A 26,552-nucleotide genomic window follows, 5' to 3' on the forward strand; every position below is an offset into this window, starting at 1 on the left:
GACCATGCTGGCTCCCTTCCACGCCTCGGAACTCACTTCAGGTCCCGATCTTCAACCCCTACGACTATTTACCATCCGACCTAATGAACTCACGAACACATATATAATATAATTTTGATGCACTGTTAGTATCAAACAGTTTTACACGTGTATCCAATTATGTAATGCCACATCACTAAAATTAATTATCTTTCACATTAACCACGTGAATGGTCATCCAAAAGAACGGATGTAATTTTATGACTATATAAATGCTTTACACTATCAATTAGACCTTATTTGTTAGGCATGTATAGATGTAGATGTAGATAAGACTCTCAAGCCTTTAAGATAATATTTATGGTACATACACGAGAGTTAATAATAGGAAAAGGTATTAGGAAAGAAAAAGAAGATGAACATCAGAATGACAGAATCAAATCATGGCATGTATAGTAGTGAGAGTTCGTTGTTAATATTGCTTCAAAATTAAATAATTAATAAATTATCTAGGTTTTTTTCTAACTTAGTAAAAAGATGATCAATGCTACGATGAACTAAGTTATGTATTCAGATATTTTTTTATTTTTTTTTACAAAAGATGTCTATTAAATTTATATGCTAGAATATTTTAGTGCATTGTCCATAAATACTTTCCACGTTCAACATATCCTATGCAAATGGGGCCTCTTAAATTGAGAAATTTTTCGCATACAAGCTATTAAGGCTTGTAAGTCTTACAAGTCCAATTAAAACTAATGTTCAAAACGCGCTTCGAACCGTTCTTCTTCCTCTTTGTCTTCTTCTTCTTCTTTTCTTTCGTTTCTTACCTTCTCTTTCTCCTTCTTTTTTTTCTTCTTGCTACACGTTCTTCTTCCTCTTACTCTTCTTCTTCTCCCTTTTTTTGTTTCTTGCCTTCTCTTTCTCATTCTTCTTCTTCTTGCTACACGTTCTTCTTCCTCTTCTTCTTCTTTATTTACGTGCTTTTCTCTCTGTTTTCTTTCTTCGTTATTCTCGATTTCCATTGTTTTTTGACATCAAACTCTGAAATCGTTTTTGAAGAAGAAGAAGTAGCAGAAGATGAAGAGGAGAAAGAGAAAGAGTTCTGAATTATGCATAAAGTGTAGTTCAACGAATTTTGGGTGTATTTCTTAAATTCTTTGGGTGTAGTTTTATAATCTTTTGGGTGTATTTCTATAATCTTTTGGGTGTATTTCTATAATCGTTTGGATGAATTTCTGTAACTATTTGGGTGTATTTCTGTAATCGTTTGAGTGTATTTCTGTAATTGTTTGGGTGTATTTTTGAAGTTCCATTATCTTTAAAACGATTTCAAAGCTTGATTTCAGAAATCATGAAAATCGAAAGAAGAAGAAGAAGAGGAAGAGTAAGAAGAAGAAAAAGAGTCATTCATAATACATGGTGAGTGTAGCACTTTGAAAATAGAAAACAGTTGAATAACACATTAAAAAGCCCGTATGTGTAGCAACTTGTAAGACTTATAAGTCAAAAAGACTTGTATGTGTAGCAGGCCTCTCTTAAATTTTGTTTGTTCATTTTTTAAGAAAGGGTATTAATTGTCTCCTATTCATGTTTGCCACCAATTTCTTGTGACAATGAATTTTGAGTAACTAAACGTGACATCAACTTTCCGCTATAAAAGTCAACAACTACAACTTGTATAAATCTTTCTTGACAATATGGGGTTTTTTTATTTAAATAAATAAAAATTAATATTTTCATCTGTACGCAAAGTTAGGAGTAATTACGCATATTGCAACACGTATCATTTAAAAAAAACACCATTTCGCAAACTATTGTGAAACTGTATGTGTTTCGCATATCAAAATTATGGAAATGATTAACATTATCAATTTACTACTAAATATAATTATTAAGAATTATTTTTCATGTACAAGCATTTTTCTCAAACAAGTTCATATATTCTATTTCATATATAGTACATCGATTTTACGCGCCTCCTAATTTAACAGATTTTTCAATCAACAAGCGCATGTTCTTCTTCGTATCGTTACTGCACATTCTTCTTCTTCTTCTTCTTTTGTTATCGTCGTCACCAACACCTCCTCCTCTTCCTCCTCTTCCTCCTTTTTTTTTCATTGGAATTTCTTCTCCTCCTTCTTTTTCCTCCTTCTCTTCCTTATCTCGTTGTTGAAGATAATGAATAATTCAAGTTCAGATTATCAATTGAATCAAAATGAAATTGATTATTATTTTGAATGTAATGTAAAAGTTCTGCATTGAATAAAATATTTTTTTGTATTTACAGTAAATTTGGGTGTAATACGAAGATATTTGGGTGTATTCTTTAAGAAATTTTTGGTATATATATGCTGATAAATTCTGCATTATTCAAACCTCTTCTTCTCCCTCCTCCTCATCTTCTGCTACTTCTTGTTCTTCTTTTTAATCATCATTATCATTATCTTCTTTTTTTTATTCATCTTTTTTTCTTATTTTATCTTCTCAAGTTTCTTTTTGTTTTACTCTTTTAACAAGAATAAAAACAAAAAAAAAATAAAACAAAGAAGAAGAAAAAACACATAATAGTACAAAATTACTTGGAAGATGATGAATTTACATTCGTTCAACTAAAAGAAAAAAAGAAATAAGAAAAAAAGAAGAAGAAAAAATGCATCATTAGAGGAAATATTTTTCTTTATTTGAAGCAAATTTAGGTGTAAGACAAAGATATTTGGGTGTATTCTTTAAGAATTTTTTGTGTATGTGTGCTGATAAATTCTGCATAATTTAAAACTCTTTTTCTCCCTCCTCCTCATCTTCCTCTACTGCTGCTTTTTCTTTTTTTCATCATCATCACCATTTTCTTCTTTTTTTCTTATTCATTTTTTCCTTTTTGTTTTACCTTCTCAAGTTTCTTCTTATTTTACTCCCTCACCAGCACCACCTCCTCCTCTTCTTTCTCCTTCTTTTTTCATTGGAATCTCTTTTTCTCCTTCCTTTTTCTCCTTCTCCTCCATCATAAGTTATCTCGTTGTTGAAGATAATGAATAATTCAAGTTCAGATTGTCTATTGAACCAGAACGAAATTGATGATTTTGAATCCAATCAAATGGCCGAGGTGTAGTTCGATTCTAGTTAATGTTTTCATTAGTAGTTTATAATTCTGTAGGTGAATAATGTTGTTTTTGGTTATGAAACTTATTGTTCATCGTTGATGGTTTGAAATAAATGTAATGTAAAAGTTCTGCATTAAAGAAAATATTTCTCTGTATTTGGGTGTAACACGAAGATATTTGGATGTATTCTTTAAGAATTCTTAGTGTATGTGTGCTGATAAGTTCTGCATAATTCAAAACTCTTCTTCTCCCTCCTCCTCATCATCTACTGCTTCTTCTTCTTCTTTTTCATTATTATCATCATCTTCTTCTTTTTTTCTTATTCATCTTTTTTTTATTTTATCTTCTCAAATTTCTTCTTGTTTTATTCTTTTAACAAGAATAAAAACAAAAAAAATCAAACAAAGAAGAAGAAGAAACACATAATGGTACAAAATTACTTGGAAGAGGATAAACGTACATTCGTTCAACTAAAAGAAAGAAAGAAATAAGGAAAAAAAGAAGAAAAAATGCAGCATTTGAGGAAATACTTTTTTGTATTTGCAGTAAATTTGGGTGTAACACGAAGATATTTGGGTTTAATATGAAGATATTTGGGTGTATTGTTTAAGAATTTTTTGTGTATGTGTACTGATAAGTTCTGCATAATTCAAAACTCTTTTTCTTCCTCTTCCTCCTCCTCATCTTCTTTTGCTTCTTCTTCTTCATCTTTTTATTTCATATTTTCATAATTCTTTTTGGGAGAAAAAAATAAAACAAAAAAAATACATAATGTTGTAAAATCAATAGAAAGAGAAGGAGGGAAAAAAATGCAGCAACAACAACAGTAATAAAAAATGATAATAAAGATGAAACACGTGAAGAAAAAGGAGGAGAAACGCAAAAAGGATGAGGAGGAGGAGGAGCCCGAAGCGCGCTATCATTGAGTAGCGCGCGTGTTTACACGCTCGTATGGGTGAGCGTCCTTTTTGTTGAGTTTGATACAACTTGTATGACTTGTAAACCCAAATAACTTGTAGGTGTAGTACTTCTCAATTATTAATTACACATTTTGTAATTTATCCCGTCACTATTCTAATAATCTAAATCCAATTAAATTGTAATTTATTTAGTATTTATCAAACTTATATAATTCGTAAATTATACAAAAAATTCTACTCTTCTCCTTCGAGAGATGTTAAAATGACACTCACTTTCTTTTTATTTGTAAAAGATACATTTTTCTTTCTTATAACTTTTAAAAAACCTCATTTTTAATCTATTTTAAACTTTTTGTGTTAATTAATGTTAACTTTATCTATTTTTAAGAAAAAATAAATTATTTTTTATAAAAATACCTTTTAGTAAAAAAATTTTTTTTTGTCATTAAATTTTTCTTACCAAAATACCTTTTAATAAATTATTTTTTATTGATTAAATTGTATTTTTATCAAAATATTTTTAAAAATTTTAATAATTATTTTTTCTAAAATAATCTTCAATAATTTTTAATTATTAAATTGTGATTTTATCAAAATTTTTGTTAATAATTATTTTTATATTTTATTATTAATTTTTTGATATCAATATATATTATTTTAACATTAAATAAAAAAATCTTACTACTGTTAATATGTATAACAATTAATATATATTGATATCAAAAAATAATCTTACCAAGATTTTTTTAAAGAGTATTTGGTAAGTAAAATTTAATGACAAAAAAATAAAATTTTTATTAAAAGATATTTTTGTAAAAAATAATTTATTTTTTCTTAAAAAATAGATAAAGTTAACATTAGTTACCATAAAAAATTTAAAATAAATTCAAAAGGTAATTTTTTAAAAAGTATAAAAGAGGAGAATATATATTTTATAAATAAAAAAAAGAGAGGATCATTTTAGTATCTTTCAAAAAAATGGAGTAGAATTTTCTCTAAATTATATTCTATCAAACATAATAATTATTGATATGCAAAAAAAATATGTCTGATAGTGATAGCTGAAAATATTAATATTTTCAACTTATTTAAATAAAAAAAAACCGACATTATGTCTGAAATCTTCCTTTTGAAGTTGGTGCTATTGTGGATCAAGCCACAACACAATATTAAGTGGAATTGCAATTAAGGTTAAAATGTTGAAAATAATTAAAAAGATAAAAAGAAAATATGAGCCGTTTAATCTATTCTTTGTTGCTTATAAGGGTAACAAAGGAAAAATGATTCCTTGACTTATTGCTATTGTCCGAAACTGTCCGGCTCGTTTTCAGGCAGTAAACCCGGTGAGTGAGCCTCATGTTTGCTGCCGGCAACTAGATGAGAACAAATGATTCATTCTTTATACAAAGTCAACCTAACCTAATGCACCACAAACCCAGGGAGAACTTTTAGATCAGTGTTAAAAAGAAAAATGAATTTTTTCAATTTTTTTTCAATTATTTGATAAAATGTAATCTAATACTTTATATTCCTTAAGTAGAACAAAAAAAATATGTAAAAAATATTGCATGATAAAAAATTGAGAAGATCGTGTAGCTAATAAAATGGGAATTTAATTTTTAAAATCTTTTTACCAAAGATAAGATGACATAAATGAATAAGAGCGTGTCTCTCTTAATTATCTTCCTCAAATTTAATTTTGTTTCGAGGATGAAAAGAATTTACTTATTTAAAAGAAGTCTTACATTTTATATGTTTTTGCATTACTCCAAGAATTAGTCATCAGATTTTTGGTTTGGTAAATATCTTGCTGCAAACAATTTTTTTAAAATCTTTTAATATTAAAAATTTAAATGAATTAATCGATTCTATTAAATTTTCACCTGATTATTCACCTGGCAGAACAGATGATTTATCACTCGCCAACCTAAATTAGTTAGGTCAAACATCTTCTGAATTTAATTTTATTACGATTTTATATTTTATGTATTTAATTTATTCTTATAATTTTATTTATGTAAAATCTTTTTTTTATGGTATTAGCTTCCTAAAGTAAATGAAGATATTACCGTATAAAAGAAAAAATAAATAAATAAATAAACCGCGCCATACATGAATGTGCATTGTGCAATAATGTTACAGAAGAAAAATCTGGTAGCATCAATGCATCACAGATATTTATGCTTTTTCTTTGGCATGCATATAACCTTTCCCTGTTTGAAGCGGCCTCATCCTTTTTTTCTCATATATATGAATGAGTAAATATTAAATCATGATGTTAGTAATATTTGCTATAAAAACCCCGTGCAGTGCGTCCCTATTTCAAATGCAATGTTGTCAGCATTGTCAGGGCTTTTGATAGTTTTCACATGGCCTACCTGCCACCATAATAATCCCCTTTTCTTAGTTGTGGTTTAAGGAGATTGCTTAGGCATGGAGGAGCAATAAGATGTTGACAGGAACCAGTTTTAGATTCTTGGGATACAGCCGCATCAATCATTGAATGCTTCGGTACGAAACAAAGAGATATTTTGTTTCTTTACAATATTTATCATCCCTTTCTGAACTGAGTTCACATATTACTCATCTACTGTTAACATGATTATAAGCCCTAGGAACAAGTGATATATTATCTAATAGTAAATAAATAGTCGTATAACGAATTAACGATGACTATATTAAAATAACACAAATCGTAAAAGAAAGAAGATAATCAATATTTTCTTTTTATGGGGGCGGGGATCATTGAACATTTCAGAATGAAAACAAGTTTGGGCTGGCCACAAAACATCAGGTCCACAAATTGTAAGGCCCCAACAAACCTCCTCATTTTGGTCATGGCCCAACAGAAAAGTCCTTGAATTCAATTGATTTAGCTAATGATCAAATCTTGTTTTCCTATGACAAAAAATAAAGAAGCTAAGCAATGGGCTTCGGCCGTTTTTACCCATGACCAAAAAGGGGATAAATATGGTGGTTTATTACACTTGCGCCAATTTAAAGCATAATCGGTGCCGGAAGAGCCTTAGCTCAGGTGGCATTTCACCCCCTCCCCACCACTAAGGTCTAGAGTTCAAAATCTAGAGGTTTCATTTGAGGGGGAAAAAAATATAGATGAAACATAATCAGTAGCTGGTCAATAGGACAACCTGAGAAACTAGCAAAAATGATGCAAATCCTATGTAAAGGTGTTACATTACATGTAATTCAGCATTCTTCTTCAGTTTTCTTCGGACACCAAACCATCTTACTTTCACTATCTGATAAAATGCAAAACTTAAATCAACCAGATTTCATATCCAACTCAATGGTAGAAGAAGAAAATAAATCGATTATGTGTACCAAAAATACTGAATACCAAGGGGAAAAAATCTCTTTGAATGATTAGTAACTTTTTGTTTCTTACAAGTAACATGAGATACTTTTTTAACACCGCCGTTCTCATAATTTACCATGGCCGAGGTCTATTCTTATTTAATATTGGATCATTATCTTCCAACTTTTTTTGGGGAATATTACTTTGAAATCCAACCTATAAACTAAACAAAACATCCCAATCTAACTCCTAATTTTAACTGTTGTGGAGGCAGATGGCTCTGTAGAGATCAAATGACAGTTAAAATCATGCCACTCCAGATCTTCAACAATGTATTTATATCTTTTGCGAGTACACAGACCTCTTATCTCATCAAGTAAAGCTGGCTACATGCATCAGATGAAATTGGTACATAAAGTTAGTAAAAGAAAAGAACTTGCTTTGCCAATGTTAAGGGCAAATAACACCCTGTACAAAACTCAGGTTCATCCGAATCAATAGTCAAATGACAAATGCCACTCATCCAGCATATAGAAAAACATTTCAATTAAATTCTAGTGTATATACACAAGCATCTACTGGCTCTTCTGAGAATATACATTGCTTCTTGATTACACAGGATAAGTAGATGCTAAGTTGTCCACACTAACATAGCTTCGTTAGTTTTGGATAAGACCTGATAGTATAAAACACAATGATAAAGGCAACCTATGAGCTAGTAGATCCATCAATCTCACAACAACACAGCCAATAGTTATGTTGAAAGCAAAAATGTACAACAGTGGAATATGGAGAAATTTGGAACATGTCATACAAGTTGAACAGAAGCATACCATGGAAAAAGCTAATTTGAATCAATGAGAAGAGGTAGAGCAAAATGGCTTGAGGATTGATTTAAATCTGATAAGATATTAGAGTAAAACAGAAAAGAAAATAAAAATGAATCAGTGATAAGCCAACAATCAATGATTATTCTTGGGGAGGGAAGAGAACGAACAAGTACATACCTCCTGATTCATTTTGGAGCCAATCGTGTGTGCATATTAGAGCCTGTCGTGTATCAGGATTCAATGCAGCGCGAGCAGGGTCTAGAACTCTTCCGCCGATGCCAAATGCCAATTCTGGTGCCATTGTTGACATTGGAGTCCCCAGAATATCACGTGCCATCATCGATAGAATCGGGTACCTTGGCATGTGGACTCTCCACCAGTTCAATATGTTAAAATCAGAATTACGAGGGAAAATTGGTTCCTCCAAATACTTGTCTAAGTCAGATGCCATGCTCTGACTCTGTGATGTCTCATGAAGGAATTTGTCAAACCCTTTGAGTCTATCCCTAGCATCATAACTTGAACTAGGTAAGCTAATGCCAGGCAAGGTTGAGCCTTGATCAACCATAGTTGAACAGATAGAGTATGCATTAAAAAGTTCTTTGATTACACCAGAAACTTCTTTGATCCGATCCAAAGCAGTGCTCCCATATATTTGTGAGTAGTAGTATTCCACCAGCTTCATTTTAAAGCGCGGGTCTAATATAGCTGCTACTGCTAAAGCTGTGCTGCACTTGCCCCAGTACTTATCAAACCTGCCTTTCATCTTCATTGCCAGAGAACTAATAAAATTATCTGAACTTCTGCACCAGTCAATTAATTGGATATGGATGTCACAAATTTCAGGGAAATATATGTTTGCAGTAGGAGACCGGTTGCCTGAAAAGACATTAGTAATTTCAACTATAAGTTTCAAATATCCAGTAACTGAAGTAGCCCATTCCCATTCTTCATCGCTAATTGCGGATGAATAGGAGGAATCTTGCTCTTGGAAGAGAGCAAAAACGGTCTTGTATTCTACTGCTGTTTCAAGCATGAGATATGTTGATTTCCACTGAGCTGGAAAATCCAGAAACAGGGCCTTCTGAGAGTTAATGCCAGCTTGTTGAGCAATTTCATTAAACTTTCCTTGTACTACTTGCGAACTTCTAATATATCTGATGCTGTCCCGAATCTTTTCAATCACTTCATGCAGTGCCTCTGTGGCATCTTGAACCATGGAACTTAGGAGATGTCCTGCTGAGCGTATGTCAAGTAGTTGACGAGTGTTTATGAAAGACCTCTTCTCAGAAATTTGCTGTTTGATTCTAAGTGTAATGTCACCATCAATGGAAAAGTCATCCAGTGTTAAGGCAAACAGCTTACAATCAATATCCCATTCATTTAGACATTTAATGATCACTTCTGGAAGCAGGTCTTCAGTATGAGAAGGATCAAGCGTGACAAAGTTCAGGATCTTCTTTTGTAACATCCATCCCTCATCAATATAGTGTGCAGCTATGCACAAATAAGAACAACTTTCTACTGATGACCACATTTCAATCGAAAGATTAATCCTGCCATGTGATTTGTTTATCATGTTATACACTTTCTGTTTCTCCTTCATGTAGATTTCCATACAAGAAACCTCTATACCACTATTTGGCATAAACTCAAAGAGTGGCTGAAGGTTCTTCACAAAGACCTTGAATCCTACATGTTCCACCATGTTCAATGGGTATCCATGTAATATAATCATGTGGGCAAGATCAAGTCGACTCTTCTCCTGATCAAATTTTCGACCACCAAAGTTGATGATTTCATCTTTCTTGTGTTCCGGTTCAAACTTAATGATTGTTGGCTTTATGTATTCTTCTTTCGCCTGACCTTCATCATAACTAAGATTTGCAACACTAACAGCAGTATCTTTTTTCCTTCTCTTTGCTGCAAGTAGCTGAGAGACATCGAAGTTGGACCTTTTCAGACATCGAATCAAGTGGTTCCTCAAATGAGTTGTTCCACTGTTACTTGATCCACTGAGTTTCTTGTTACAATGCACACAAACAGCATAGCAGACATCAGCCTTCCTAACCCTTTCAAAGTGATTCCACACAACAGATGTCAGCCTTTTCGGTTTCTTTATGCCTGAATCATTTGATATTTCCATTGAATAGGCAGGTAATGCTGCTTGTTTAAACAAAATTTGTATATAAGTCACCAAAGTAGATGCTATGAAATTGAAGGAATTACCACACAGAAATCACCAAAAATGTACACTGTAAAGAAGGGGAAGAAAGAAAGCATAACTACAACAATTACAAAGTGCCAAAGCATCAAAGGTTGGGTTAGGAAAAGCATTGTGTAATAATACAAAGCCACTAATAGTCCTACAAAATAGGTTGACACAAAGCACATAAAGAGGTTAATTCAATGTATCCTTATAAAATATGTATGGATACAGAGAAAGGGAGGATAAAAGGGGAGAAGAGAAAATACAATAATAGCCATGTGATCCTCCATATTCCCTCATCTTCAATGGTATAAAGTATAAATAAAGTTCATAACACAAATAAAAAGATGGAAACCATTACTTGAGCCCCCATTCTCTTCCCTTCCCTTCCTTTTAAAATGCAACAAATTTTATTTTACCTTTTTGAAAAAAGGTACCAAAGACAGGTATCTTCCATGAGTTCATTTCTAACTACACTATGCTTTGATATTCAACACTCAGCAATAGCATACACACTATATAATTTATAAGTTAAGCATGAAAGTCCCTTAATTTATAGATTGCCACAAAAAAAGTATAGTCAATTTGATTTCCAATTTAGAACAAATCCCTCATAATGAAACCCACACGAAAAGTTAACATTCCATCAACTATATCACAAGCTCTGTGGGTTAATCATTCTTAACATAAATTCAACCACCAAACAATTTCCCACATCAAGACCAGGCATCTGGTGGCAAATCACATCACACCATGACACTGTAGGCAAGAAACATTAAAAAATAACATTTCTTTAACACACATGAATTACAGAACTTGCTAAAGTAAAATTTTGGGAGAAGCGAAAAAAAAAAACAAATAAACAAGGAAAAAAAGTTTTTATTTTTCTAAATAATAGAAAGAGAGAGAAGAGGGGGGATGAAATGAATGTGTTACCAGGAAAATGCGGGGGGTGAGAAGGAGGAGGTTGCAGTGTTCGGATTGTAGTAGAGTCCGATCGGATAATCCGGGTAAAATTAGGGTTTGCGGATTGGGACTTGGGAGAGAGATTCAATTGCAACCCGATATCATAATCTGTGGCTTATTGCTGCTGCTTCATTCGTGAATGCGTGTTACTGTGTGGTGGAAATTTGGGTTAGGTTGGGTCCGATTCAGATTTCAGAGATCGGAGGAATTAGAATCATGGATTTGGGTGGATCTACGAGGGGAGAAAGAAAACGGGTGGGTCAGGAATGTGACGGAGCTGGAGTTGGTTTTTCTTTTTTTTTTCTTATTCATGGACGATCCACAAAAGTTTTTGTTTTAATTATTATTTTAGTCCTAAAATAGTTAGAAATGACATTATGATCAGCTAATCTCAGTTCAATAAAATATAATATTTTTTTTCATAAATAACAAATGACTCGTGCATACATTTAATATAATTCTTTTAGAACATTTAAAAAATTATTTAAAAGAGGCATAAAAAAATGTAACAAAAAATTAATATCTAGATTTTTTTTTCAACTTTTTTAGAATTCCTTTCTCTTCGAGTTAGAATAAAATTGTAAAAAATATTATATTTGGCCTAAAATCATCAAAATTAAGAGAATAAAAAGATATCATTATTATTCTACACAGAGTTGTAAAAAAAAAAACATATCATAATCAGATTTCTAGATTTTTTTTTTCAAATATGTCTTTCTATATTTAGTGAATTTTGTCAAACTAAAATAATATTTTGAGAGTAAAAATATTATTTTATATTTTCAGGAATTATTTTTTAAAAAGTTGAAATTTTTTAGATTAGAATAGAAGTTTCATTTTTGGCTTTTATTATAAATAATTTATTAATAATCACTTAACAAAAAGTTTAGGACTAAAAAAGGAAAAAAAATACTCACAAAAATGAATTATATATAGAGTAAAGTATTGTTTTTGTCCCCAACGTTTAGAGTAAGTTTTAAAGTTGTCCCTAACGTTTCAATCGTCTTATTTAAGTCTCTAATATTTTAATATTGACTCAATATTGTCCTGCCGTTAGGGATCCGTTAACAGAATTGACGGGGGGACAAAATTGAGACGATTTTGAAACATTAGGGACTTAAATAGGACGAAAACGTTAGAGACAAAAACGATACATAAAAATAAATTTTAATTTAATTTTATCTTTTAATAATATTAATTTTTTACTGCATATAGTATTCAATTATTTTTTAATTACATCTAAATAAATTACACTTAATCACATTATTTTCATTTTAAATAATTTTTTATAATTTTAAAGAATTTTGATACATTAGAGAAAAAGGTATAATTTATATTTTATTGTATATATATTGTTTTTTCTTTTCTGCAAGTTTATATACTAATCATTCTACAAACATTTCATGATAACTAAAAATCTTTAAGAGTAAAATTATAAAAAATAATTTATTTAAAATGAAAGTAATATGATTAAGTGTAATTTACTTAGATGTGATTAAAAAATAATTGAATACTAGGTATAGTAAAAATTGATATTATTGAAGGATAAAATTAAAATTTATTTCTATGTATCATTTTTGTCTCCAACCTAGCACTTTTAGTTAAAGTCCTTAAGTTGGACATTTGGTGAGCTCCTTGTCAGGGCGACTTATGCTTGAACTCTTCCAGGAATCCCCACCAATGCTTGCAATTCCAATAGCCTTCGGGATCCCAAACTAGGCGCATAACGCCTTCAAGCAAGTTGTAGCAAGTGACAAGGCCCCAAGAGTGTTGATTGCTAGAATGAATTCCGGGGTCCCAAACCTTGCTTTTGCACCCGTCTTTGTGTTGATCACCATTGTTCCAACCGGGTGGCAAGCAATCTGAATTCTCACTGAAGCGGCCAAACAACTTCTTAGACCCATTCAATCGAGCTCTACACCAACCTTTGCATTTCAAGTTGGAGCATACAACTATATTGAACCTTGCATGACAACTCCAACCATTAACCATCTTCCTCTTACTCTTAACGCCACAAAGAGCTCTAAGCTGACCATCTGCATCAAGGAAACCATATTCAAGTGGAATGAGAAAGCTAAGGGATATGAATTTTACCCACTTGAATGTTGTGAAGGATGATGGTGACTTAGATGGAGAGGTTTCCAACAACTTTGGCAAAGTGAAGAGGTCGGTTACTTGTGTCTTTTGTCTACCCGGGTCGTACAGCTCGACCCAGGGTATGAATAGTGTCCCTGCTTAAGCTGGGTCTTTCCTTTGAGGTCGTGTCTTTTTAGACTTCGACCCCTTTTGGGGAAGTCGTGCTCGAGCATTTTGCCTTTTTTCGATCTCTCGTATAACTCCTGCTGGGACTCCTTGAATGCCAAGTGTTTTTCTTCGTTTTCCTTTCAAATCGCAACGCGTGTTTTGCTTTCCTTGGAAACGTGCGAGGGTTTTAAAGGCCCATTAATTTCCTTCGCCGTTTCCTTTTTTCCTCTTTTGCATTTTCATTTTGAAATCTAAAGAATCATTTTTATAGTTTCTTTCTCTCTTTTCTCCTTGCTCTTAATTCGTTACTTGGTGTAGCGCTTCGTTCCTCTACTCCCTCTGTTTTTGCGTCTTCGTGCTTCCCATTTTCCTTACGGTTGTTGGCGTGGATTCATCGCTGTTTTGATTTTCAAGCAGTTATCGCTCTCTCCTTCTGCAGGTTGGTCTTCCTTCCTCACATTTTGATAATCGCATGTTTTACTATTGCTGTTGCATACTTTGCCAAGTTTTGATTTTTATTTGAGTTTGCTTTGAGAAACTTGATTCCTTCTGCAAAAGATTGCATCTTTGTACAGCTTTTAGCTTGCTACTATTTCTATCTCTTTTCATGGTTGTATGCCCCTGTGCAAAGTTTTTGGCTTTTGCAGAATTGTTGGTAAATTGAGGTTGTAGCTTCGAAGATAAACTGCTTGAAAGGTTGTAGCTTTGAGAACTGTTTGAAAGTTGTTTGTAGTTTTGATTATTTTTGTTGGTGATGATGACTTTCTGGATGTTTGCCGGAGGAGAATTGTGTTTTCTTGTTGAGAGATGTTAGGGCATAGAATGTTGATTTTCTTCTTTTCAGGTTGTTGCCTTATTACTGCCTCCAAAGGGTGCCCCTAGACTTTAGTGTGAGTTCTGGGGTTTCCCTTTTACTGCCATATCTAACTCTTGATGTTCTAATGTTATTGCCCGAGTTGTTTAGTAGTAATCCAATTTTCCTTTTTCTTACTGTAGGAATAGTTGGCCTATGTCTTCTCGCAAAAATATTGTTGAGATGTCTACTAAACTCCCTGACCGCATGTCGGACTGGCTGAACTCCATAGTTTTAATATGTGTGACTGTGGCTGACTCGGAGTACTGCACAAGACTTAGGAGGTTCCATAGGATTTGTAGTAATAGGGACCAGGAGAAGAATTATGAATTGGTGTCGCCTGACCCTGAGGAGAGGGTTAGTTTTCCCCCCTTGACTCAAGGGGAACGGTCCTTTTTCTATGCCTATGACTACTTTTTTAGTCAGCTGAATATTACCATTCCTTTCACCCCTTTTGAGACCGATCTGTTGTGGTCCTGCAATGTAGCCCCTTCCCAGCTCCATCCGAACTCATGGGGATTCATAAAAATCTTCCAATTGTTGTGCCAGGAATTGGATATCCGACCTACTCAAACTCTCTTTCTCTATCTTTTTGTGTTGATGAAACCTGGGGTAGCTAAGAAGAAAGCTTCCTGGATTTTTTTCCGAGCTACCCAAGGAAAGAAAGTTTTCTCTATGTATGACGAGTTTTTTAGGGACTTTAAAAACTACTATTTCAAGGTCCGAGCTGTTGAGGGTGTTCACCCTTTTTTTCTTGGATGAGAACAATGAGCCCACCTTCCCTTTATGCTGGCAAAAGAATGTAGTAGTGGCTAGGTACTCTTGGGAAAGTCTGGATGAGGTCGAGCAGGCTTTTGTGACTGTGATAGAGGAGAATTGGGGAGAGCCTCCTCATCTCGACACGAAGAGGTTTCTAGAAGATCCTTTCGTTCTTCGTGCTGAACTGGGTAGTGGTCGATTTCCTTTTAGCTTTTCTTTGTTTGTTTGTTTTCATTTGCCACTCTATCCCTTTCTTATTTGTAACTTGATTTTGCTGTTTTTTTTTTCAGAGATGGTGAAGTCTACAGATTCCATGAAGTGTCCATCCTTCATCACTTGGATTTCATCACCAGCAATAGTATTTGGATGGCCCATATGGGTGCGGCTTTGTTCCGCATGGTCCAGGAGTCTCCGGTCTATGCAACTAAAGCCTTTATGAAGGATGCCAAGTCCAAATTCAACAGAATCAAGGGTTTGAAGGATGATCTTGACGCTAAGGTAGCTAAGCTGGAGCTCAACCTGGAGAAGGAGAAATCTCAAGTTACGATTGCAGAGGCTGCCGCAAACCTTGCTGAGCAGTCGAAGGCAAAATACAAGGAGAGCTATACTCGTACTTATGGCGAGTTACTGGAGACTCGGGAGAGGCTTCAATCCACCCATGCCGACTATGCCAAACTGCAAGGTCATCTCGTGGGTTGTGTGACTGATGCGTATGAGAATTTGAAGGCTCAAGTTCGAGTTCTTACGCCTGAGCTCAATCTGACTTCATTTAGTCTAGACAATGTTATGGAAGACGGCAAGATCGTGCCTGTCCCGGATGAAGAAGAAGAAGGTCCTCCTCCCGCGCCACCAGCCAAGGCTTCTACGACTTCAGCCTTTACTGTCGAGGTAGCTCCTACTGGGTCCGATCTAGATGTAAAAATATTGACCGGCCCGGATGGAGTTGTTAATGCTATCTCTATTGCGACCAGGCCTCCTTCTCCCAAAGATACCACTACTGAAGCGACTTCAACTCCTTGATGATTTTTCTTTAATACATTTATGCAGTCCGACTTGTGGACTTTTGAACTCTTTGTTTTGTTGTAACTGTTATGTGGTTGTTTCTCTTGACATTTAGTTGCTTTTATGCAACTTCAAAAACAAAACACTTTTAAACTCTAAGGTCGCCCTTTAGGTGGCCTTTTGAGTTTTTAACGTTTTATTTTGGTGGACATGTTTTTCTGATTTGTTGGTCGTACCTTTGTAAACTTTGCGGATCTTTATAGTGGGTTGGTGCTTTTCTGTCCAACCTCCTTTGGGATCATCTCTTTGTTCTGTCTAATTTCCGCTTAGACGAGGTGAATAGGTGATCCTTGGGCTGATTTGTTGTTCAACTTTTTAGTGTTCTTGTAGAACCTTTTTAGTTAGTCCGAGCAATTTTGATAGCCTTGTTGTGGAGTCGTGGCTTTTTGGGCAAGGCTTTGTCCCTTTTAGTGCACGTTTCTCGTTGGTCAGACTTCTCTTGTCGGTCTTTTTTTCGTTGGTCCGACTTCTCTTGCCGGTCCTTCTTAGGTTTTCGTTGGTCCGACTTCTCTTGTCGGTCCAAGCTAAGTTATTGTTAGTAGTCCATTTTTAGTCAGACCTCGTCAGGCCGGTTTTTGAGGATTACTTTTTATAACTTCTTGCATTAATTTATTTTTATCGCTTTCACCTTGCCAACTTCTTTGTAATCGGACGATGAATTTGGTTTTCACCTTGCCGACCTCTTTATAATCGGGCGATGAATTTGGTTTTCACCTTGCCAACCTTGTTGTTGTCAGGCGATGAATTTGGTTTTCACCTTGCCGACCTTGTTGTTATCCGGCGATGAATTTTTGTGCTCAGATTAATGCGTCTTGGTAGGAAACTTTTTTGGGAAATCTGAAAAACTTTATTCAAGTAGAAAATATTCTCCGGCGTGGCAGATTATTCTGCCGCATGACCAGTTGTTGTTGAGAGTGTGCGGAGCCTATATCTCCGGCGTGACAGATTGTTCTACCGCATGACCAGTTTTTGTTGAGAGTGTACGGGGCCTATATCCCCAGCGTAGCCGATTGTTCTCTTTCATGATTTATTGTGGTTATTTCCTTCTCTATTGCAGGAAGTGTGCACGGCCTATATCCCTGATGTAGTAGACTCCCTACTACATGAGTGTGTAGGACACTATATCTCTGGCGTAGCAGAAGAGCTGCTGCATGAGTGTGCATGGCATTATACCCCGGGCGTGGCAGAAAAGGCTACATCTGGGAGGATGTGTCGGGTTGGCAATTACGGACCGACAAGTGATATCACGAGCCAATAGGATAGACATTCATTATATGCATCTTCTATCTGCTTGCTTGCTTTGACTACTTGAGTTTGCCTAATTGTGTAATATGCCTACTTGCTTCTTGAATTACTTGCTATATATGAATATTATTTGTGTATTACTTGCTTGCATTATCTGTGTTTGTCTGGTGCTGAGAAGGTTAGGTAGGCGGTGGCGATGGGATCGCACGGAGGTTAGTTTGGCAAAGGCTGTGGGATACAGCAGTGTGATTAGTATTAGCTAGAATTTCTCCTAAGTTTAGATAACCCTATTTATGGTTTAAGTTATTTATTTATTTATTTATTTATTTTTATTCTAAGCTTGAATATCCGTATGTGATGTGAAGTTCTAGGATTGCCTTCGGCATCCCGGAGCCTTACATCTTACATCATTGGGCACTGTTACCATACTGAGAACCTCCGGTTCTCATTTCATACTTTGTTGTTGTTTTTCAGATGCAAGTCGTAATTCACCTCGGTGAAATTGCGGATATGGTGACAGACCGAGTATGGTTCCTCCTTGGTCTATTTCTATTTTACTTTGTTATAATTACTCTCACATTTCTTTGTATATTTATCTTTATGGCCTTAGAGGCATACTTGAGAGATAAGTTGTATAAGCTGTTTTTACTCAAAAGCTCTGTATTTTTCTGTTCGTAACTAGTCAGCTTAAACTCCGCAGGATACGGCTACTTCCCTGTGATTATTATATTCTTATATCTATGTATATTATATTCTCTTGCATCCATACCTTGTGTCTTATGCGTTAGCTTCGTGTGAACATTTCATGCTTTTGCAATCCCGTTTTTGAGCTTAATCCTTCATCGGACTTCTAGAATATATTATTTCCTCCTATATATAAATATGTTTAAGCCTTAGAATTGTCGTAACCTTTGATTAACCTTTGCTTTATGGCTAGAGGTAAGGCTTAGGGCAATTGGGGTGTTACATTTAGTGGTATCAAAGCGGTTCGTCCTTGTGAGCCTGAGGGATGGACCGATTGTGCTTCGTTGCACACTCTGGGTCATTTTTCTTTCATGCTATTTAGGTTATCTATTTGATATTGCATAGCATGCTTATTTGTGAGTGCCTTTGGGGATAATTGAAGCACTGAGCCTGAGATATTAAGACTGATCACCTTGATATTAATTGTTTGGTGTGGAAAAGAAACCCAAATGGCCACTCACGGATCAGGTCGATCACGTTAACATAGAGGTAGTGAGGATAACTAATCTAGCCTATGCGTTACGAGCTCAGCATGTTCCAAAAAAGGCCTGTTCGTGGATTTTGCAGAATATCAGTTGATTGGTGAGGTTCAGCACTAGTGGCAAAGGACGTAATGACGGACGGATGCCTTTACGGTTTTCAATTAAGATTTTCAATTTTTAACTGGAATGGTGTTGAACCATGTTGAAAAAGTTTTAAGGTTTATAATGATTTTCAAACTTGGTTTGGAACTTTGGTCTAAATGATTGGTTTTTGAAACTAGGTCGGAACTCCTTGATTTAAAAGAAAAAGTGAGTTTTAAGATTTTTTTGATTTGTGATTTTGGTTTATAATTTATCTTATCAACAAGGAATTCAACTGAAATTAGGATTTAAGGATTTTAAATGAATTTAAGAAAATTATGCTTCAAAGTAATTGATTTAAGAGTAAATGATTTTTGAGTCTTTTGAAAAAAGTTTGATATTGATCTTATTTTGAATGTTTTGGAAAATTGTTACAAAAGTCGGTATTTGTTTTAAGGAAAATTTCAAATTCTTAATGACGATAATCAGAGTGACGCAGCGGAAGGCGAAAGGGAACCTCGACACAGTAGAATGCTTTGATGGGACATATCGAGTAATTCAAATTTTTTAGGGCAAAAATTTTATTATGAGGGGAGAATGTAAGAACCGGTTAAACCGTTTTAATAAAAGTAATAATTTTAAGTGCCCGAGATGAATTCAAAATTTAGAAGTTTTAATTTGAAAATATAAAGGTGACATTTGGTTTCAGTGAATTTTTCTGAGTAAAAAAATGTCCGGTACTGTATTTTGAGAAAAATAAGATTATGAAAATTGATTTATTGTTTTAAAAGGACAAAAATAATTTAGAATTAAAAACCGGACACTAATCTTAAAGGTTTTGGCCCAAAGTGGGCCAAATAGGCCAAAAATGATAACAAGTTAGACCGGACCCAAACCGGGCCTAAGGACCAACATATATAAGCTCATTAATGACCATTTCAGCTCATTTGATGAGCAAAGAGAGAGAGGGGCGCGGTTTAGAAGAAGAGAGGAGAAGAAGCCATGGTTACTATTCACCTCCTTTTTCAAAACTCCATAACTTTTGATCCGGAACTCTGATTGACGAGCCGTTTGCAGCCACGTGAAGCTCTTGACAAGCTCTTTCTTTCTATCTAAAGAAATCTGGTAAAAAACTGAATCTGATGCTCCAATTTCCCAGCCCTAGTTCTGCACATTTTTATGTTTGGTTTTTGAGTAGATTTTGTGATTTTGCTTATTTAGGTGATCTCTAGTAGCGAGTAATTATCGGATTTTACTCTTAATCTTGTTGGGTAAGATAAGGTCTCACTAAATCCTTGTGTTTAGTTGTTGTGTGTATCTTAGGTTTTGATTTTGGTGATATATGTGTTGTTAGATTGAGTTTTGGTGTTTGTTGGAGTTGGTTGGGGCTTTAGATCAAGCTTGGTGGTTTTGTTTTAGTGTTTGGTTCGTTTGAGAATCGATCAAGGTATGATTTCAGTTTTCTTTATGTAATATATAATGTTTATGGACACTTAGGCTAGTTGACCCTAAGATAGGTTGAAAGGTGTGATTGTATGGTTAATTGTTCATAAATGTATGCTTGATGATGGTTTGGGTGTTGGATGAATGGGTTTGAATATGATGATACATTTATCGTTTGATGATAATTATTGATAAGTTATGTTGGTGGGTGTTGAGATTGGAAGATGGGTATTCATGATGATTTTTTATTGTTGGTTGTTATTGATTATGGTGGTTGATGATGATGGTTGGAAATTATTGATGTTAATGATGTATTATGATGTTGATGAGAAAAGTGATTATTAGTGTTGTTGATGGGATTTGATATATGTTGTATTGGTGTTGTGTGGAAGGAATTGTAATAATAATGATGATGATTGTATGATTTGATGACGAATGATGATATTTATGTATATGGCTTGTATATAGAATAATGTTATTATATGTTGGGTTATGGAATGGATTTGATGAGGATTTGTATTGGTTGTTGATGATGTTGGTTGATAATGATTATGAGTGTTTGTGATGATTTTGGATGTTGAAGAATAATGATTTTGATGGTGTGAAGCGGTGTAATTGGGATATTATGGATGGGTGAGTTGAGAGAGGATTGGTAGGACTTTTGGTGTAGTATTGGTATTGTTGGGTTGTGGATTATTTGGGTTTTGAATTGAGAGTTGGTTAAATTTGAGGATTTGAGGTTTTGGATAAAAATAGATTTTTGGTGAATTTTGACAGATTATAACTTGTGCCTCAATTTTCAAAAAGTGTTGAAACTTGTTTAGAATTAAAGATTATTGAAAAGTCTTCAAATTGATATAAAGTTTGTAAAATTTGGATCTTTGTAGAAGAAGTTATGATCATTCAAAGATTGGTGTCAAAATCTGAAATTCTGCAGAGTTGCAGAATTTTGTGATTTTTGGAATGTGTGCACGCACAACCCTGCAAAATTTACAACCTGTGCGTACGAACACGTTGGGAAGGTCAGTCTGTTGGGGAGCGCTCGCACGCCTTGTGCAAGCGAACAACATTGCAAAATTTGGTACCTGTGCGTACGTACACCCCTCTGCGTACGCACGCGTTTTAAAACTCTCTTGGGCGCGCGCACGCACACGTTCTGTTTCTCAAATTTGAATCTTGTTTTCAACTATTTTACATTTCCAACAGGCTTGTAAGCTTCTGTGACACCATTTTAAAACTCTTGGGCTTATTTTCGGGCATTGAAACATGTGAAAGGTCTTAGGAGAATTTATTTAGTATTTCTTTGGAAAGTTAGCAAACGGAGATTTAGGTTTCTGATGTATGGAGGATGAGTTAGTTGAGAGAGAAGGAAGAATGGTGAATATGGTGATTACTGACAACGAATTTGAGAAATTGATGAACTAATGAGTTTGAGATGGAATTAAGAACTGATGATGGTTATTATGGGCTTGATGGATATGGAAGGTAAGTGTGCAGGGCCTATATCCCTGGCGTAGCAGATTTCTCTACTGCATGAGTAGATGTTGTTGAAAATGATTTGAGATGAGAAATGGTAATGTCTGATGATGATTTGAGGATGATGAAGTTATTGGATTGTTGTCAAGAGTGTGTGGAGCCTATATCTCGGGCGTGGCAGATTGTTCTATCGCATGACTAGTTGTTGTTGAGAGTTTACGGAGCCTATATCTCCGGCGTGACAGATTGTTCTGCCACATGACCAGTTGTTGTTGAGAGTGTGCGGGCCTATATCCCCGGCATAGCAGATTGTTCTGATGCATGATTTGTTGTTGTTATTTCCTTCTCTACTACAGGAAGTGTGCACGGCTTATATCCCTGACGTAGTAGACTCCTTACTACATGAGTGTGCATGGCACTATATCTCTGGCGTAGTAGAAGAGTTGCTGCATGAGTGTGCAAGGCACTATACCCCTGGCGTGGCAGAAAAGGCTACATCTGGGAGGATGTGTCAGGTTGGTGGTTACGGACCGACAAGTGATATCACGAGCCAATATGATAGACATTCATCATATGAATCTTCTATATGCTTGCTTGCTTTGACTACTTGAGTTTGCCTAATTGTGTAATATGCCTACTTGCTTCTTGAATTACTTGCTATATATGAATATTACTTGTGTATTACTTGCTTGCATTATTTGTGTTTGTCTGGTGCTGAGGAGGTTAGGTAGGCGGTGGCGATGGGATCGCATGGAGGTTAGGTTGGCGAAGGCTGTGGGATACAGCAGTGTGATTAGTATTAGTTAGAATTTCCCCTAAGTTTAGATAACCCTGTTTATGGTTTAAGTTCTTTATTTATTTATTTATTTATTTTTATTCTAAGCTTGAATATCCGTATGTGATGTGAAGTTCTAGGATTGCCTTCAGCGTCCCGGAGCCTTACATCTTACATCATTGGGTACTGTTACCATTTTGAGAACCTCCATTTCTCATTCCATACTTTGTTGTTGTTTTTCAGATGCAAGTCGTAATTCACCTCGGTGAAATTGCGGACATAGTGACAGAGCGGGGTATGGTTCCTCCTTGGTCTATTTCTATTTTACTTTGTTATAGTTACTCTCACATTTCTTTGTATATTTATCTTTATGGCCTTAGAGGCTTACCTAAGAGATAAGTTGTATAAGCTATTTTAACTCCAAAACTCTGTATTTTTTTGTTTGTAACTAGTCAACTTAAACTCCGCAGGCTGCGGCTAGTTTCCTGTGATTATTATATTCTTATATCTATGTATATTCTATTCTCTTGCATCCATACCTTGTGTCTTGTGCGTTAGCTTCGTGTGAACGTTTCGCGCTTTTGCATTCCCGTTTTTTAGCATAATCCTTCATCAGGCTTCTAGAATATATTATTTTCTTTTATATATAAATATGTATAAGCCTTAGAATTGTCGTAACCTTTGATTAACCTTTACTTTACGGCTAGAGGTAAGGCTTAGGACAATTGGGGTGTTACATTCATAATAATGCCAAACCTATCTTAGACCGAATTCTTCCACAACATGGCAAAAACAGCAACAAAAGTGATCAAAACTGACTTCATGTAAATTTTTACTAAATCATGAATGGCTAAAGAAATGGCTGCGCTAACTAATAAAAGATGATTAAAACATTCATCTATACAAAAGCCACCACATATTTAAAGTAGTGGAGAAAGGTTTTTTAATAGCAGTAAAATAAAAAAGAAATTGTTCCAACTACAAACTATTACAAAACCAAATTGTTCATAAAGACCCACAAGTCGAGCCATCCAAATACTTTGAAATTAAAAAACTAAGGAGGGATGTGTTCGTTGGAGGTCATATTCGTATCTTCGGGTTGCGCAGAGGAGGTCGAGAGAATTTCTGGCCGAGAAGGAGTAGGCTCATCTTCCACCTGAGGAGCTCCCTCAACTCAGATTTCAGAAGCCTTCAGGTTGGGCATAGGAGTGTCTTCCTCATCTTCTGGCACTGGGACAATCTTCCCATCAACCACAGTGTTGTCAGGACTAATGAGGAAAAGGTCTGCCTTGGGAGCTATAACCTGGAACTGTGCCTCTAAATTCTCAACCAACTCGTCCATTCCTTGAGCTATAGTTTCCTCCAAATCTGCATACTTCTCTCTCGACTTTACAACCTCATCCATCAAATCTAGTGTCTCCCCGAAGACCCTGGTATAGCTCTCATCAACCTTTTTTTTAGCCCTCCGCCATGGCATATGTAGCTTCAAATTGCTTCATCCTCTCCCGAGCTCTAGCAAGGTTAGCCATTAGGACCTCCTTTTCCTTCCCCAAATCCAACTTAGTCTCCCTTAACGATGCCATCTCAACCAATAGATCAGACAAAGATCGCTTAGTAGCACCCAAGGGAGTTTCCTCCAGTTATTTTAGAAGCACCGAACAAACCCCGGCCATTCTTATCCTACCTTGGGCCAGGACTTGAAGGTGGTTCTTGATAGAAACATCGTCCATACTAATATCATTATAGGAAGAAAATGTGTTTCTCACAGAAAGCCACGGTGTCAAAGCCATGGTCATACACACTTTCCGACTCCAAGGTCTTACGTTTCTTAGGCCTCGACTCGGGAACCGGTGGCGCAAGAGAAATTGATTGACTACGAGGATCAACAAGCGGATTTGAAGAAGGAGGAGTCGGGTCAGGAGTGACCTTAAGGGAGGTAGAGATGCCCGAGTCCGACTTAGAAGGTGAAGAGAGGTTGCCCAAATCACCGACTTCTCTCAGTTGTATATTCCGGGCAGCAGCGTTCTTCCTGGCTGAGCGAAGAGTTTTCATTGTCGCCAACTTTCCAGCCATACTTTTCTGTACGACATCAAAGTTAGATTGCACTAGACAACAAAATAAACAATAAATTTATATCTCATATCTACGAGATGAAAAGAAAATGCTACCTAGCTCGGACTGGATTTGGCTGGGGCTTGCTAAAAACTTCTTGGTGTCCAAATTAGGTAGGGGTGTTCATAGGTCGGGTGAAACTGGGTTTGTCTTGACCTAGACCTGGACCTAAATATACACCGAGTCTATTTTTTAGACCCTAACTCAGACCTAGACCCAATAAAACCTAAACATTTTCGGGCCATAACTATACCCGGTCCAAACCGGATGAAAACCGGGTCTTTAAAGTTTTAACAATAATTTATAAAGAAACTTATTTATAAAAAAACTTATTTATGATGCACTTATTTATAAAGAAGAAACTTGTTACCAAAAAGTTGATATTCATATTTGAACATGAATTTATCCAGAAATTCTAATTTGATGCTTCTTTGATCTATTTTCTAATTCAACAAGTGTGATTAAAAATAATACAATAAGCTTATAATTAATATAACATAATATTGAAATTAATTTAAAACATATATATCTTTTTTGGTTCCCTTAGGGTGAACATGGGTCGAGTGAAGCTGGGTTCGCCTTGACCCGGACCCAACTCGAAATAATGTCCGGGTCTATTTTTGAGGCCCTTACCCGACCCTTGACCTAATGAAATCACACTAAATTAGCCCATAAAATGTTTGGGGCTGGGCGGGATCTTCGGACTGGGTCAGGCCATGTGCACCCCTAAGATTAGGAGCTTGCTCCCAACACTCTTCGAATAAGGTAACTACACTCTCCTCAACTTCATCCAAGTCGTCCAAACCATACCTAATAATTACGGGGTTCTCCTCCCAATATAAAGGAAAAAAGGTCTCATCACTCTCATTCAAAAAGAAAGGACGAACACCCTCCACAGATCGAATTTTGAAGAAGTAATTTTTGAAATCATGGAAAGAATCATAAAAAATTGGGAAGACCTTTCGTGCTTGAATAGCTCGGAAGGATACCCAACCCTGCTTCTTGGAGCTAAAAGGTTTTGTAAGAACAAAGAGGTAAAAGAAAACTTTAACAAAAGGAGCAACATCAAGGGCACAACAAAGAAGTTGATAGATTTTTAAGAAACCCAAAGAATTGGAATGAAGTTGGGAAGGGACAATATTACAGAGCCTAAGAACCTCGAATTCAAAGTCAGATAAAGGAAGGCTAACTCCCAATTTTTTGAAGAAACAATCATACACGTATATAAAATGACGTTCCGACTTGTCAAGTCGGGGAAAACAAACCCTCTCCTGGGGGTCGGAAACTATAATCTCGTATTTTCTCTCATACTCCCGACTTAGACATAACCTATGGTGCCTACGAAAAGTCTCAGCATACTCTTTATCAATAACAGGGACATGAGTAAGAACAGATATATCTACCCAGGTCAAATCGGACGGAACTTTAGAGGACATGTTGTGAATTACTGAACGAGACATAAAAGCTATACTTACAATACAACAAAAGAAAATTCATCACTACAAGATGGGAAAAACAAAAACATCGAACAAAAAATACAAGAGGTCGGGTCATCTTCAACAAAAGGACACCAGAACCTCTCGTGTGCAAAACAACCACACCACGTCAATAAGTGTAGAAATGGCGCCTTCCTCAAAAATGCAGAAGGGCACCATTTGAGGGCAACACAAGATCAAACCCACACTTAGATTCACAACAACAATAAACAACACTTCAAATAAATATTAAAGAAAAAGAACAACCTTTTCAAGGTTTTTGACATTCGTAGTAAAAAATGCAGAAACAAACAAGTAAATTTCTAACAAAATCATCTTTTCACACAAATGATTCGAGAAAGAAGAACATTATCGAGTATAAACACAAGAATACAAGTTCAAAAGGTAAAAGAGCTAACCTCGAAGGAGCAGGAAGCAGGATGAACACACAAGCAGCATAAGCACAAATGTTCCTTCAAG

At 35.3% G+C, this 26,552-nt stretch overlaps 1 protein-coding gene across 2 annotated transcripts; it reads right to left on the reverse strand.

The window, feature by feature from the left end:
• Positions 1–7,350: 7,350 nt before the first annotated feature.
• Positions 7,351–11,627, reverse strand: LOC130941419 (zinc finger BED domain-containing protein RICESLEEPER 1-like). 2 transcript variants are annotated; one of them, XM_057869915.1, is made up of 4 exons: positions 11,292–11,627; positions 8,324–10,309; positions 8,150–8,216; positions 7,351–7,702 (listed from the first exon to the last, which is right to left on the reverse strand). In XM_057869915.1, exons 2-3 carry the CDS (start codon positions 10,290–10,292, stop codon positions 8,161–8,163), a joined length of 2,025 nt encoding a protein of 674 aa, XP_057725898.1. In that variant the 5' UTR covers positions 10,293–10,309; positions 11,292–11,627; the 3' UTR covers positions 7,351–7,702; positions 8,150–8,160. The 2 variants fall into 2 exon arrangements, with proteins under 2 accessions (XP_057725898.1, XP_057725897.1); XM_057869914.1 differs by lacking the exon at positions 7,351–7,702 and adding an exon at positions 7,712–7,992 and having other exon boundaries at positions 11,292–11,626.
• Positions 11,628–26,552: the final 14,925 nt, after the last annotated feature.

Source organism: Arachis stenosperma, chromosome 7 (assembly GCF_014773155.1).
Source record: "Arachis stenosperma cultivar V10309 chromosome 7, arast.V10309.gnm1.PFL2, whole genome shotgun sequence".
In the NCBI taxonomy this organism is placed as follows: Eukaryota; Viridiplantae; Streptophyta; class Magnoliopsida; order Fabales; family Fabaceae; genus Arachis; species Arachis stenosperma.

Bases quoted from the DNA above. Each gene is read 5' to 3' on its own strand.
- LOC130941419 (XM_057869915.1), bottom strand. From the start codon at position 10,292: ATGGAAATATCAAATGATTCAGGCATAAAGAAACCGAAAAGGCTGACA. The intron at 8,217-8,323 runs GTATGTACTTGT...ATATCTTATCAG, and splicing joins GCTCCAAAATGAATCAGGAG to ATTTAAATCAATCCTCAAGC.